The sequence below is a fragment of the Hemiscyllium ocellatum genome, chromosome 31 (genome assembly GCF_020745735.1).
Source record: "Hemiscyllium ocellatum isolate sHemOce1 chromosome 31, sHemOce1.pat.X.cur, whole genome shotgun sequence".
NCBI classification, from domain to species: domain Eukaryota; kingdom Metazoa; phylum Chordata; class Chondrichthyes; order Orectolobiformes; family Hemiscylliidae; genus Hemiscyllium; species Hemiscyllium ocellatum.
Window position 1 is genome coordinate 967,654 of NC_083431.1, and position 16,404 is coordinate 984,057.

Sequence of the window (16,404 nt, forward strand, 5' to 3'; positions counted from 1 at the left end):
ACAGCAGATCAGGCAGTACCCGAGGAGCAGGAAAATTGACATTTCGGACAAAAGCCCTTCATCAGGAATAGATTAGAGGCAGGGTGCCTGCACAGTGGAGAGATAAATGGAGGGGGTGGGGTGGGGAGAAAGTAGCATAGAGTACAAAAGGTGATTGGGGGTGGGGATGGAGGTGATAGGTCAGAGGAGGGCGGAGTAGATAGGTGGAAAGGAAGATAGGCAGGTAGGACAGGTAATGAGGCGGTACTGAGCTGGGGTGAGGTGGGGGAAGGGGAAATGAGGCAGGTCATGGTTGAAGAGCTTCAGGGCAGAGGTGATGACCTGGGTTTGCAGTGAGAGAGAGACTCAGAGTTTCTTGTAGAGAGGGGAGGAAAACTTCTTCAAGGCAGGCATCCTTGCAAGAGAATTCACAGTAGGGTTAAAATTAACTAGGTAAAAACAAGGACTGCAGATAATGGAAAGCAGAAAATTAGAGTAGTGCTGGAAAGGCTCAGCAGGTCAGGCAGCATCCGAGGTCCAGCCACTCTAATCTAGTTGTTACCACAAGGCCTTTTTAAAAAAAAATCTAATGTGTAATATGCTGAAAGTTTTAAGGGATTGTGAAGATTATGAAGGGATTGTAAATTTTCTCAATTTAGAAACTGTAAAGAAGAGAGTAATAGATTTAGTCAATGAATTAAGTGAAAATCTGTTTGTTTCCTACAACTTACTGTGATTTTTACCAATATTTGATATTTACTCAAAATTCTTAGTTTTTTAATAAAAAAAGTTAGCTTTGCTTATAAATTCCAAACAGACCTTAAAATAACATTGTAAAAAAATTATGTAAATTTTCTTTTCATTAAGGACAATAAAATGATTCTGTTCCAAAGTCATCCCCCCCCCGCCCAATACAGTTCATAGGTAAAAAGTGTTTCACATGAGGTATATTTTATTGCGAATTAAAAAGTCGATGAAGCAGGGTAGGATATATATGTTGTGAATTAAGGTCACCTAAACTGAGGCGACTCAGTGGTTAGCACTGATGCCTCAGTACCAGGGCCCTGAGTTTGATTCTACCTTCTGGTGACTGTCTGTGTGGAGTTTGCACGTTCTCCCATTTCTTATTGGGTTTCCTCCTGGTACACTAGTTTCCTCCCACAGTCCACAATTGTGTGGATTGGGTGGATTGGCCATGCTAAATAACCCGTTGTGTCCAGGGATGTGCAGGTTGGATGAATTACCCAAGAGAAATGCAGTGTTACAGAGATAAGATTGGGGGAGGGGTCGTTTAGTTGAGATGCTGTTTGGAGTGTAGAGCTGATGGACTAAATGGCCTGCTTCAACAGTATAGATTTATGAACTGAAGTAGAAGTCCTGTAGTGAACAGAACTAGCTGCTGAGTCATGGGAATTGACTTACTCCTTGCTCAGCAGGGCTGTTGTATTGTGCATAACTGCGCCATAACATTAGGAAAAATCCAATCATTGTTCAGTGACAGAACAATATAGCAAGAGGAAGATGAGAGGAAATATTCTACATTATCTTTGGACAGAAATTATTTGCATACTTCGCCGGCCAGCCCATCAGCAGTGTGGAGAGAGGCAAAGGGCAGAATAATATTCTAGTAACCTTCTCTATTGGTCAGTGATAACTTCCATGATAACGTTTGATTGTTTTCTATTTGGGACAGGAATGTGCGGTTGCATGTGTATTTAAAGAAAGAGTGTTTAATGTTTGAATCTGTTCTATTGTTTAAAGGAGTTCCTTGTCTCATTTGCTTTCAAAATTGTTTGTAATAGTATCTCACCCCTACGGCAGTCTTATGCATTTAGTTTTAGTAGTAAAATCAATTGATTTTAACCATTGCTTGTTGTGCTGTTCTTTTCTGGTGTGCTCCCGAAGGGCTTTCGATAGAGTTGGTGTACAATTGCATGCTATCCTTAACACATAGTTCCTGGTAAGCTGTGTGAGAATGTAAGAGCATGCACTGTGTTAAATTGACTGAAGAGGTTGTGTTATTGCAGAGTTCCACAATTCAAAGTTGTTAAGGTTTTTTTCCTTGCAATATTGATGATTCTAATACTAATTGATTCCAGCACTTGATTTATTTGTCGAAAACTACTTACGTTTCTAACATTTTTCCACTAAATTTGGTTTAAATGATTCCATTTGTGTTATACATCCAGTTACATTCCTATCCACCCTTGACTCCAAGTCAAAAATCACACGATACCAGGTTAGAGTCCAATTTGTTTATTTGAAATCACATGCTTTTGGAGTGAAGATCATTTGTCATGTGCAGTGAGAGGGGGCAGACCGGTGCAGAGTTTACAGGCAGAGAGATTATAGGACCATACAGTTGGTGTAAGTGGAGTAAACAAACCTAAAATGGCTGATGGAGAAGTCCGTTAGAAAAGAGATGAAAGTTTCATAGAACATTACAGCACAGTACAGGCCCTTTGGTTCTTGATGTTGTGCTGACCTGTGTGAAACCAATCTGAAGCCCATCTATCCTACAGTATTCCATTTTCATCCATATATCTATCCATTGACCATTTAAATGCCCTTAAAGTTGCTGAGTCTACTGCTGTTGCAGGCAGTGTGTTCTACACCCCTACTACTCTCTGAGTAAAGAAACAACTTCTGACATCTGTCCGATATCCATCACCCCTCAATTTAAAGCTATGCCTCCTCGAGCTAGCCATCACCGTCCGAGGAAAAAGGCCCTCACTGTCCACCCTGTGTAACCCCCTGATTATCTAATATGTCTCAATTAAGTTACTCTCAACCTTCTTCTCTCCAATGAAAACAACCTCGAGTCCCTCAACCTTTCCTCATAAGACCTTTCCTCCATACCAGGCAACATCCTGGTAAGTCTCCTCTGAACCCTTTCCAAAGCTTTCATATCCATCAAATAATGAGTTGACCAGAACTGTACGCAATACTCCCAAGTGTGGCCGCACCACAGTGCAACATGACCTCATGGTTCTGAAACTCAATCCCTCTACCTAACACACCGTTTGCCTTCTCAACAGCCCTATCAATCTGGGTGACAACTTTCAGAGATCAATGTACATGGACACTGAGATCTCTCTGCTCATCTATACTACCAAGAATCTTACCATTAGCCCAGTACTCTGCATTCCTGTTACCCCTTCCAAGGTGAATCACCTCACACTTTTCCACATTAAACTCCATTTGCCAGCTCTACAGCTTGTCTGTGTCCCGCTGTAACTGACAACATCCTTCTGCACTATCCACAACTCTACCGACCTTAGTATCCTCTGCAAAATTACTAATCCATCCCGTATCAAGGTCGTTTATAAAAATGACAAACAGCAGAGGACCCAAAACAGATCCTTGCGGTACTTCACCATTAACTGAACTCAAGGATGAACATTTCCATCAACATTCACCCTGTGTCTTCTTTTAGCTAGCCAATTTTTGATCTAAACCACTAAATCACTCTCAATCCCATGCCTCAGTATTTTGAGCAATAGCCTACCGTGGGGAACCTTGTCAAAAGCCTTACTGAAATCCATATATACCACATCAGCTGCTTTACCTTCATCCATCTGTTTGGTCACCTTCTGAAAGAACTCAAAAAAGTTTGTGAGCCACCACCTACCCTTCACAAAACTGTGCTGACTATCCCTAATCAACTTATTCCTTTTGAGATGTTTATAAATCCTATATCTTATAACCTTTTCTAATACTTTACATACAATCGAAGTAAGGCTTACTGGTCTATAAATTACCAGGGTTGTCTCTACTCCTGTTCTTGAACAAGGGAACAACATTTGCTATCCTCCAGTCTTGTACCATTCCTGTAGAGAGAGGACATAGCGTTCAAAGCCAAAGGCTCGGTAGTCTCCTACCTGGCTTCCCAGAGAATCCTAGGATAAATCCCATCCAGCCCAGGGATTTATCTATTTTCACACTTTCCAGAATTTCTAACAACACCACCTTGTGAACCTCAATCTCATCTAGTCTAGTTGCCTGTATCTCAATATTCTCCTCGACAGCATTGTCTTTTTCCAGTGTGAATAACTGATGAAAAATATTGATTTAACACTACCCCTATCTCCTCTGACTCCATGCACAACTTGGAGAAAGTGAGGACTGCAGATGCTGGAGACCAAAGTTGAAAAATGTGGTGCTGGAAAAACACAGCAGGCCAGGCAGCATCCGAGGAGCAGCAGAATCGACATTTCGGGTATAAGCCCTTCAGGAATCCATGCACAACTTCCCACTACTGTCCTTGATTAGCCCAATATTTACTGTAGTCATTCTTTTATTCCTGATATACCTATAGAAAGTCTTAGGGTGTTCCTTAATCCTATCTGCCAACAACTTCCTGACTCTTCTTAGCTCTCTCTTTAGGTCTTTCTTGCTAGTTTGTAACTCTCCAGCGCCCTAATTGAGCCTACACGTCTCATCCTAACATGAGCCGCCTTCTTCCTTTTGACAATATATTCAACTTCCTTAGTAAACCACGGCTCCCTCGCTCGAACACTTCCTCTCTGCCTGACAGGTACATACTTAGCAAGGACATTCTCTGGCTGTACCTTAAATAAGCTCCACATTTCAATTGTGCCCATCCCCTGCAGTTTTCTTCCCCATCCTATGCATCCCAAATTTCGCCTAATGGCATTGTAATTGCCTTTCCCCCAGCTATAACCATCACCCTGTACTATATAATTATCCATTTCCTTCGCTAAAGTAAACATAACCGATTGTAGTCACTATCACCAAAGTGCTCACCTACTTCCAAATCTAACACCTGGCTGGGTTCATTACCTAGCACCAAATCTAATGTTATGGTTCTGTTTCCCGAGCTGGGAATTTGTGTTGCAAACGTTTTGTCCCTTGTCTAGGTGACATCCTCAGTGCTTGGGAGCTTCCTGTGAAGCGCTTCTGTGATCTTTCCTCCGGCATTTGTACTGGTTTGAATCTGCCGCTTCCGGTTGTCAGTTCCAGCTGTCCGCTGCAGTAGTCGGTATATTGGATCCAGATCGATGTGCTGATTGATAGAATCTGTGGATGAGTGCCATGCCTCTAGGAATTCTCTGGCCGTTCTCTGTTTGGCTTGCCCTATAATAGTAGTGTTGTCCCAGTCGAACTCATGTTGCTTGTCATCTGAGTGTGCGGCTACTAAGGATAGGCTGGTCGTGTCATTTCATGGCTAGTTGGTGTTCGTGGATGCAGATCGTTAGCTGTCTTCCTGTTTGTCTTATGTACTGTGTTGTGCAGTCCTTGCATGGGATTTTGTACACTACGTTGGTTTTGCTCATGCTGGGTATCGGGTCCTTCGTTCTGGTGAGTTGTTGTCTGAGAGTGGCTGTTGGTTTGTGTGTTGTTATGAGTCTTAGTGGTCGCAGTAGTCTGGCTGTCAGTTCGGGTATGCTCCTGATGTATGATTTTGATTGATTAAGATGAAAATTCAGAATCTATTTCAAGTCACTGTCCCAAGATAATTAAAGGTTTTATCAGTGTCTGCCTAACTTTTCAAACTTCAAAGATACAAAAGAATGACATCTCCAGTCAGACACTGAATTGTAGGTGTGAGGTCTCATTCAGAATCTGTCTGCGAATTTGAAATCAGGCTGGTGTTGTTCTGAAAGCAGGATTTTATAACATGCCACATTGACTAACTGCGCTTACAAATTGGTTGCAAATAAACAACCATCTTGGATAAAATAATTCACCCCACAGATTTATATGTATGTGTGTGTGTGTCACGCGCTTGAGAATGTATGCCTGTACGAGCGCATGCATAAGAAATTATGAAAAGTAATCCACACTGAACAAACTAATTTAGAGGTCATAAGTTTATCAGGATGATGCTGTCAAAACAGGACTTTAAAGAAGATCTTACAGGTACAGAACAGCGTGGTCGGGTCACCTGTAGTGCAACATGAACTGAAGAACATGGTTGGGGCTGTCTTCTTGGTATGGAACTTGGCCTTCAGTCTCTGCTTGGCAATTCTGCATTGTTGTGTATTCCAATGTCCACCTTGAAGGATGCTTACCCCAAGATTGGAGGCTGAATGTCGTTGACCGCTCAAATGTTCACTGACTAGAAGAGAGCACTCCTGCCTGGTGATTGTTGCGCAGTGTCCATTCATATGTCTTCATATGGCCTCGCCAATTCCCATGCCTTGGACATCCTTGCCTGCAGTGTAGGAGATAGACAGCATTGGCCGACCCAAATGAGTATCTGCCACGTTCGTGGTGGGTTATGTTCCCATGTATGATTGTAGTATCCACGCCAATGACCTGACGTGTTACAGAGGTTGTCATGGCAGGGTTGTGTGGTGTTATGGTCAATGTTGTCCTGAAGGCTGGGTAGTTGACTGCCAGTAGTGGTCTGTTTAAGGTTTGCCAGTTGCTTGAAGGCAAGAAGTGGAAGCGTAGGGAAGACGTGTTGAAGGCCGTGAAGAACCTGGCGTAATTTCTGCACTCCAGGGAAATACCAGACAACAAAGGGTAATGTATCGATTTGTGTCACTGCGAAAAACATCAACAACCTCCTCAGATGACAGACGCAGGGTACAACCGATAGACTACCCATTATCGTCCAGTACTTCCCCAGAGCAGAGAAACTACATAGTGTTCTCACACTCTTGTGCACATGCGCGCGCACACACCTGATATAATTCTATAGGGTGAATCATTTCATCCAAGATGTTTGTTTGTTTGCAGATAGGTTTTTTTTTGTTCAAAAAACACACAATTTGTAGTCACAGTCAGTCAATGTGGCATTTTATAAATTCCTGCTATCGGAACAAGTCTAGCCTGATGTAAAAGTTCTGCAACTTCCATCTCATAGTTAACAACTCTTCAAATGTTGAGTTGCCTGTGTATTTTAAAATCACGCCATGTACCCCAAGGTCTAGGTCATTCCTAGCCATCTCGAAGAACAGACATTCAGCCCCTAGGGATTTCCAGATAAAGTGAAAATGAGGCTTTTTATTGTTTCATTCTGTCTGTAGAGACCAGTTACTTTTAAAGAGAATTTCTAACTTTGAGTTAATAACTGAAAGAATGACATGTCAACATTTCACATTTCAAACCTTTTACTGTTTCAGTTGATTGAACTAAAACACTATTAACTAAACACCATTTTCTTTTGTCGACAACTTGTCCTTTTAAGTGCTAGAAGTATTTAATCATTACATATTATGTTGTTCAACTTGAAAGGGTTCAGAAAAGATGTAAAAGGGTTTTGCCAGGGTTGGAGGGTTTGAGGGAGACTTGTAGGCTGGGCTATTCTCCCTGGACCGTTGGAGGCTGAGCGGGTGACCTGATAGAGGTTTATAAAATCATGAGGTTCATGGGTAGGGTGAATAGTCAAGGTCTTTTACCCAGGGTAAAGGAGTCCAAAGTTTGGAGGGCATAGTTTCAAGGTGTGAGGGAAAAGATTTAAAAGGGACCGAAGGGGCAGAGGGTGAGGCTGATGTGTGTATGGGAGGAACTGCCAGAGGAAGTGGTGGAGGCTAGTTCAATTACAGCAATTAAAAGGCATCTGGATAGGTATGTGAATAGGAAGGGTTTAGAGGGATATGGGCCAAATGCTGGCAAATGGGACTAGATTTATTCAGGATATTTGGTTTGCATGGACTGGTTGGACAGAACCGTCCATTTCTGTGCTGTACATCTCTTTGACTCTGTGTGCTGTACATATTGCAAAATGCTAATTCGCTGAAGTAAGAGGGGGAGCTGAAGCTGCAAATATTATCAGTGTATCCTGGTGGGGTACCAGTTCTTGTAAGTGATCTGGCTCATAACATTCAGATAACTGAATATTTATCACTGAGAAAGTGGACTGAATTCATATAAACTTGTGAAAGCAACTGTTGGCAGCCAGTTCAGCTACTCCACTTCTTTCAGCTCACAATAAGTGTAACAGATGATTTGAACTGTGGTGGGTTCTACCTGCTTAAATAGCCCACGCTCAAGAAAAATTTGATTAAAAGTCAGGTTTATGGCAAACATCTGCTTCAGGGAAATGGGAGAATTGGTATTACCTGATGGTTTTGATATTTCGATGGGTTTGGTGATTACATGTTAAACACAGTCCAATCTCAAAGTTAATTCATGAATTACTCCTTAAGTACGTCTAGTGGAGATGTCAAATCCACTGTGGAAAATACCTATAGCCGGTTTAACGTGCAACAGCAGAATCTAGAATTGTTATGTACATGTTTTATATAAAAATGTATTTACTGTTAAATAGAGCAAGAAATGTAGTTGAAATTGTTTCTCCAGATGTTAAAAAGATTGTTGGCCAAATGACCATCAAATGTAATGGGGCTTGAAATTCAGGGCAGCACGGTGGCTCGGTGGTTAGCACTGCTCCCTCACAGCACCAGGGTCCCGCGTTCGATTCCAGCCTCGGCCGACTGTCTGTGTCCAATTCTCCCAGTGTCTGCATGGGTTTCTTCCAGTTTCAGTCACAAGGATGTGCAGGTCAGGAGAATTGGCCATAGTAAATTGCCCATAGTGTTAGGTGCATTAGTCAGAGAGAAATGGGTCGGTGTGGACTGGTTGGGTCGAAGGGTCTGTTTCCACCCTGTAGGGAATCGAATCGAATCTAATCTAATCTAATACAATACTGTTGACTGTAGTGTGGCTTAAATTGATATTATTCTTGCATTTTCTCTCCCTCAGATTGTTTCTTAGAAACATGATCATGTGAATACTTGATTCCCAAGGAGCATTTGAATGACTGACTGCCCAAAAATGTCAAGTTCAGGTTACCCCCAAGGTCAAGGTCCATTTGGTGCAGAACCAGCACGATACCCAACTCATGCCATTCGATATAGCTTCTCAGGCAGGCACCAGCAGGTAAGCTGTCGTGTGTCTGTTGATCTTGTACTGTGACCTTCACTGTTTTGGCTCTTGTCCGATTGTTCAGCTAATTCCATTTTGAACAGTGATGAAATGTCGGAATGTCCTTTGGTTCTCTGTGTCTTTGGTGATAGAGCTGAGTCATGAACTAGCCCAAACAACGCTAAGAAGGCATAGCATGAATAATGTTAAATTCAGAAATATGAATATTTAGAAAATTTGGTGATGTTTTAGAAACTAAAAACTAGAGTTGGTCATTGAGCTTTCATTACCCAGAATCTGGGCTCCTGGTGCTCATTAATTTTTTTTCTAGTGAAAGTGTCAAATCCACTGGAAATATTTGTTGCTGGTTTAACATGCAGCAGCAGAATCTAGAAAATCATTGTGTACATTAGGTTTTCTAAATATTCTTATTTCTAAATGCAACATTATTTGCGCTATGTCATCTTAACATTCTTAGTACCAGTTCATGACTCAGCCATGAAGATTTATTTTTCAGCATTTATACCTAAATTGGCATGTATTTGTTTTAAACTCCTATTTTTACTCAGAAAACTGAGAAACTGGGCGACAGTGGGGAATTACTAAAAGCTGAAGCTGTGGGCACAAATGTACTGATTTATTTACTCGTGCGTAAGTAATCAATACATTTGTGCCCACTGTATAGTATATAGCATTATGCAGTAGCTTCACCAGGTTGATGTCTGATCTTTAGGTATGAGAAAGTGAGGACTGGAGATCAGAGTCGAGAGTGTGGGGCCCTGGAAAAGCACAGTAGGTCATACAGCATCCCAAGAGCAGGAGAATCGACATTTTGGCCTGGAGCCCTTTACCAGGAATGAGACTGGAAGCCTCAGGAGTGGAGAGATAAATGGGAGGGGGTGGGGCTGGGGAGAAGATAGCTGAGAGTGCAATAGGTGGATGGAATTGGAGTTGAAGGTGATAGGGTGGAGCGGATAGGTGGAAAGGAAGATTAACAGGTGGTACAGGTCATGGGGACAGTGCTGAGCTATAAGGTTGGAACTGGGGTAAGGTGGGGGTTGGGGAAGAGTCCACATTAATGTCCTGGGGTTGAAAGATCCCGAAATGGAAGGTGAGGCATTCTTCCTCCAGGTATCAGGTGGTGAGGGTGTGGTGATGGAGGCGGCCCAGGACCGACATGTCCTTGGCAGAGTGGGAGGGGTAGTTGAAATGTTTGGCCATGGGGCGGTGGGGTTGATTGATGCAGGTGTCCTAGAGATGTTTTCTGAAGTGCTCTGTGAGAAGCGTCCAGTCTCCCAATGTAGAGGAGACCATATCTTGAGCAATGGATACAATAAATGACATGGAAGTGCAAGTGAAACTTTGATGGATGTCATGATTTGGAGATGCTGATGTTTGTTCAGGAAGAGAACTTCAAACCTCAACTCTCAAGAGAAAAATCTTTCACATTATCAAAATCCCATCCAGCTCAGGGGACTTGTCTACTTTCACCTCTTCTAGAATTGATAACACCTCCTCCTTACTAACCTCGATCCTTTCTACTCTAATACCCATATCTCATTCTTCTCTGTATTCTCCTTTTCCTGATTGAAAACTGATGAGAAATATTCATTTAGCACCTCTCCGATCTCCACAAGGTCCACACACAACTTTCCACATCTGTCTTTGACTGGCCTTATTCCAACCTTCGTCATCCTTTTATTCCTCTCATACCTAAATGGATCTTGAGACATCCGCATTCTTTCATGATTGTCGTCCTAATACTTAGAGAATATTCTCTCAATGCAGTTAACTCTTTTTAACTTTACATCAGTCTCCAGAGAGATATTCTAATTTAATGTTTTAACATTACATTCCTCCCTTTATCATTCCATAATAACTACCTGGATGGGACTGCTATCTTTCATTAGAATCTTGCTGCTGGTACTTAAGCAAGTCATTGATACACAACATGCAATGGTTATAACAACAAAAATTATTAGTCTGTGCAGTAAATAGAATTTGTAGAATCCTCCTACGTGAGGAAAAAAAAAGTTCACCAGTAAAGTTACTAAACTCACAGTTCTTGGTGACCGTTCCACCGCCTTCAAGTCACGTGGAGTCGAGCCAGTTATCCAAAATCTCCTTCAATAAAGTCCATCCTGGAAACAAAATTCACTCTGTCCTTGCACACCACTCCACAGAGAAATCTGAATCCTTGAGTGAGAGCAGTTAAGTACTTCACAAAACTGACAAACTTCTATCCTTCCAAAGATGCTAGGATACCAGCTCATCTGAGTGTGCAGTAGCTGCAGCTGCAACTGAAGCTGCAGCATAGGTGAATGCAGCATTTTTTGCTGCTTCTGTTCCTGCACTGTTGTTAAATGTGACAAAGCCAACTGACTGTTTTGATGTTAGCTTAATCAGTGAACTTCAGATCCCTTAAATGATTGAAAGAGAAGGTAAAGCTCATGTGGTTTACGGCCACTGACAAAGTGTACCAACCTCTTCTTCACTGTTGTTAGTTTCTTCGCTTCTCATGCTAATGACTGGGGTGCCGATTGAATCTGTTGGATCAGGTTATGGAGAGGCGGGTGGTGATCCAAAGGCGTGCTTTACCTTTGAATGGACAAACTCTAGAGAAGTTGTTTGCTATTGAAAGTATCTCTGCATTTCTTCTCTCATTCTTTCCTTGCCAAAGTGGTTATCAATATGAAGACAGTCATGTTTAACTACATTGAATTATGTCTGTCTATTTCAATATTCTTAGTCGTCTTGAAGTCTGTTACTCTGTTCACTTATTTATGACATTATCAAGTTTTATACAATCTGTAAATATCTGAATTGTTTCGGCAGTACAATTTAGTGAATTACAAACAACAATCAATGGGCCTAAAATCAAACCCTTGGGTACATCATTCAGGTTATTCAAAATGTATTTTCCTTTAACAAATTAATACTTGGCAAATGTAAAAGCTGTCAGGAAAAGTATTTCCAAAATCTAGTTCAGCAAGAAACCAACAAAATGTTTCCTATGCTCTGGCCATTAAAGAGGTAGTTTCAGTTCAGATTTAAATCTCAACTGTTTGTGGGAAGCAAATGCAGTTTGTGGCAGTGACTTCAGTGGTTAGCATGGCTGCCTCACAGCACCAGGGACTTGGGTTCGATTCCAGCCTCGGGTGACTGTCTGCGTGGAGTTTGCACATTCTCGCTGTGTCTGCGTGGGTTTCCTCTGGGTGCTCCGGTTTCCTCCCACAGTCCAAAGATGTGCAATTCAGCTGAATTGGCCATGCTGAATTGCCCATAGTGATAGGTGCATTAGAAGGTGTAGGGGAATGGGTCTGGATGGGTTACTCTTCGAAGGGTCGGTGTGGACATATTGGGTCGAAGGGCCTGTTTCCGCACCGTAGAGAATCTAATCTAATCAAAATATGTTCTCCAAATGAAACTTCCCAAATAGAACCATTGGAATTACAATGGCAACTTTGGTAGAGATCAACATTCTTTGAATTTGCAGTATGAAGGGGGCTAATGAAGTCTTAACAATAATTGAAAGAATTCAAATAGCTCAGCCTCAAGTTCAAATATTCTCTAAAATCTTAACAAAATATCAAACTTAAAATACACTCTTCTTTTTGTGACCACTCTGCATTTTAAAAATAGCAAAGATATTTTAATACAATACTCTGATCTGGCTAAAGCATGACCACTACACAATTTTTTTTATGTACAGGCATTGTAGAATTTGAAACAAATCAGGGTCTCGAGGCACTCAGTTTGTTTTATGGTTACAACTTTGATCATTTTACAAAGGATATAATGTTGGACAATTTCAATGTAAAAACAAAGTCTGCCCCATTACATAGCCCACATAACACTCTGAATTGCGATCCTGATTCAAACAAGGCAAAACAGTGACTTAAAAGGATTTTCTGAACTAGTATTTTAACAAACGAAAATATTTAAATATCCTCTCAGCATGGTAGAATTTACATTGAAACATCCCCCTTGACCCAAGTAATCGTACAACCTTAATTTCAGCATTTCTTGTTTTTTCTTTGAAGAATCTCTTGTCAGAATTCTTCTCATTTTTCATGCATGGGAAAAACACACCCATTTGAGAGCTCCCCTCAGTTCACCTGGTGATAATCCATGAAATGAAAAACAAGGAGTCAAAAAATGGAGGAGGCAGCCCAAAAAGATCCACATCAGAGTTGGACAAAAGTAAATCACACCACAGACTGCCAATCAACCGCCACGGCGCGCAGGAAAAAAAAACACAAGCATTGGTCCAAGATTCCCAAATCTCTGTGGACCCCACAGCTTCTGGCCCATATGCGCACAAAAAGATCACTAAAACATCCTCATCTCGGTGGAAACCAGACTGAGGAATGCCACCCCACCACTGGACAAGGGTGCGAAGGAAAGAAATTTCAGCCATACCCTCCCGACGAAATCACACCCTCAAGAAGAGAAAAGCTTCTCAGTGCACCACGTGGCACCGCAGTCCAGGCCACTCCCCTCTTACCCAGAAAGACTCGCAGAGTCGAGTCCACAGCACAAAAACCCAAACAAAGCTTCCCTGGTGGTCAATGCACTTTACTGTCTAGATCCGAGCAGACCAGCTCCCCTTTCTTTCCTTTTTCCCAGTGATGCCATGTTGTCCAAGAAGTACTTCTAAGAGAAGGCAGGAGGACAAAGGCGATAACTTTAAGTACCAAATTCTAACTTTTTTGTCAGAGCCTCAAATCTCCTGTCTGTAGAGGACTTTAAACTCCTTTTTCCTTCGAGGACTCCAACCCCTTTTTTACCAAGAGGAGTCTAACTCCTTTTTACCCAGAGGACTCTAAGCCTGATTTAACCCTGGGGACTTTCACCCTGATTTACCTCATTTCAAACCTTTTTAAAACTCAGCTTCGTGCAAAGTGACTTGTTGGTTCACAAGTGTGCGAGTTACCTCAAAGATTCCATCACTAGTGAGTCCCAGGAGATGAGGGGTCGACTGAGTGTTAAATTTAGAGAGAGATCAAGGTGAAATTTACCTTGTGTGCCCATGTGTCTCATGCATCCACACTCAGACGATTGCTTATTCACTCCACTTGGAAGCTCCATGTATGTTGGAATCCCACATCTGCCACCATATGGTAGGTTCTTTTCCCAAGATTTTGCATACATCAACTTCTGCAAACAGTTAGTTTGTTTAAGCTTGTACAAGCTAGGTGACACCCCTCATTCTTGAATAAAGAAAACACATCCCCTTTATACTGGTCAGTTGGGCCAGGCTTACAGATACTCTGGCCAATCCCCAATAGTCACATGCCACTCAAGACAGCCCCCAGTCACTCCCTCACAGTCACATGTTACCCCAGGTGTAATGGTAGGATGACATCGTCCTCCGAGATAATGCAAATGCTAATGCCCTAATCCTGGGGAACCGATATGCAGATGATTTTCTGACTGTGATTCCTCAAGGCAATGTAGGTGTGAGGTGTTCTAGCTTCAGAAGATGGCTCGAAAGCATTTCTGAATGGAAGAGATTGAATGATAGTTTAATTTGATAATAGTAGTGGAGTAGTAGCAAATGACTGTCTATTTGGAGTGTGAGTCATCCACATTCTTTCATGATTTTCGTCTCCACCGACTTCCAGAATGGTGACTCAGAGCCGTTTAATTCTTTATTACATTAATGTCCAGAGAGATATTCCAGTTTAATCTTTTAACATTGTGAACCTCTTATCCCGTATTCAAATTTGACCTTTCAAAATGAATAACTTCACACTTTTCGAGGTTGAACTCCATCTGCCACTTCTCAGCTCAGTTCTGCATCCTTTCAGTGACTCATTGCACCTATAACAGCCCTCCACACTATCTACAACTCCACCAACTTTCATGTCATCGACAAACTAACTAACCCACCATTGCATTTCCTCATCCAAGTCATTTATAAAAATCACAAAATGTAGAGGTCCCAGAACCAATCCCTGCAGAACATTACTAGTCAGTGAACTCCAGGTTGACTACTTTCCATCTACTACCGCCCTCTGTCTTCTATGGGTCAGCCAATTCTATATTCAGACAGTCCTATTTCCCTGTATCCCATGCCTCCTTATTTTCTGAATGAGCCTACCATGGAGAACTTTAACAAACGCCTTGCTAAAGTCCTTGTACACCACATCCACTGTTCTACTTATATTAACGTGTTTTTTCACAATCTCAAAGCCATGCTGTCTATCTAATCAAACTATGGTTTTCCAAATAATCATAAATCCTGTCTCTCAGAATTTGCTCTAATACTTTGCCCACCACTGGCGTAAGACTGACGGGTCTATAATTCCCCAGGATTATCCCTATTCCCTTTCTTGAACAAGGGAATAATATTTGCCACCCTCTAATTATCTGGCACTACTCCAATGGACAGTGAGGATGCAAAGATCATGGCCAAAGGCGCAGCAATCTCTTCCCTCGCTTTCTGTAGTAACCTAGGGTATATCCCATCTGGTCCTGGGAATTAATCTTTGTTTTTCAAAATTTTCAGCATATCCTCCTTCCTAACATCAATCTGTTCTTTCACGCTATCCTCAGAAACATCAAGGTCCCGCTCAGTAATGAATACTGAAGCAAAGTATTCATTTAGAACCATCCCTTACTTCCTCTGACTCTAGGCACAAGTTCTCTCAATTATCTCCGATTGGCCCTACCCTCACTCTGGTCATCCTCTTGATCCTCACATAAGTGTAGAATGACTTAAGGTTTTCCATAATCCTGCCTGCTAAAGCTCCTTCATGCCCCCTTCTAGCTCTCCTAAGTCCATTCTTCACTTCCTTTCTGACCACCTTGTAACGTTCTAGAGCTCTGTCTGATTCTTGCGTCCTCAGTTGCATGTTTCAGAATTCCTAATCTTTAACTGCTGTTGTAGCCACATATAAAACAGATTTTGTTGTCAAAATGTCTTTTGTTTTGCAGGAATTTGCAGTTCCAGATTATCGCCTTCAGGATTCACAGCTTTTACAGCAGCAGCATCAGCAGCTGCGTAGACGCCCATCGCTGCTTTCAGAGTTCCATCCAGCCTCTGATAGGTGAGTAATATTGCGCTTCTATTAACAGGCTAGCATCCTGTCTATTTACAGTGATTGATCAGGGAATAGAGGGGGAAAGAGTTGTTTTATCCAGTTTCCATACTGAAGACTGATTTTGATTTGCCCTGACTAGTCAAAGCAGTTTGCAGATGGTGAAAGATTACATGTAACCATGAGGGAGAGGAGAGTGAAAAAATCACTGAAGGGTATTTGCTTTGACAGTTTTTCCAGAGCTTAAAGTTAGTAGTGACTCAGAGACTAAATTTGAGTATAATTTGGAGGAAAGCGTGGCTGGTCTAATTTGTAAGTTTCCAGACAATACAAAGATTGGTGGAGTTTTGAGTAGAGAGGAGGATTGTCAGAGGATATAGCAGGACATAGATCAATTGGAGGCATGGACAGAAAAATGGCCGATGGATTTTAATCCGGACAAATGTAAGGTGATGAGTTTTAGAAGGCCAAGTGCAGGTGAGAATTATACAGTGAATGACAGAACCCTTAGGTGTATTGATATAAAGAGGGATCTGGGTGT

General features: G+C 41.8%; 1 protein-coding gene across 13 annotated transcripts in view; it reads left to right on the plus strand.

Annotated features, from left to right (window-relative positions):
* The window catches only part of ncor1 (nuclear receptor corepressor 1), a 402,479-nt gene that overhangs the window by 57,923 nt on the left and 328,152 nt on the right, over positions 1–16,404 (plus strand). For all 13 annotated transcript variants that reach the window (XM_060848164.1, XM_060848169.1, XM_060848173.1 and 10 more), the window contains 2 exons: positions 8,656–8,832; positions 15,760–15,872. In XM_060848164.1, the coding sequence (XP_060704147.1) occupies positions 8,710–8,832; positions 15,760–15,872 (236 nt within the window). In that variant the 5' untranslated portion in view covers positions 8,656–8,709. The remainder of the gene's footprint in view (positions 1–8,655; positions 8,833–15,759; positions 15,873–16,404) is intronic.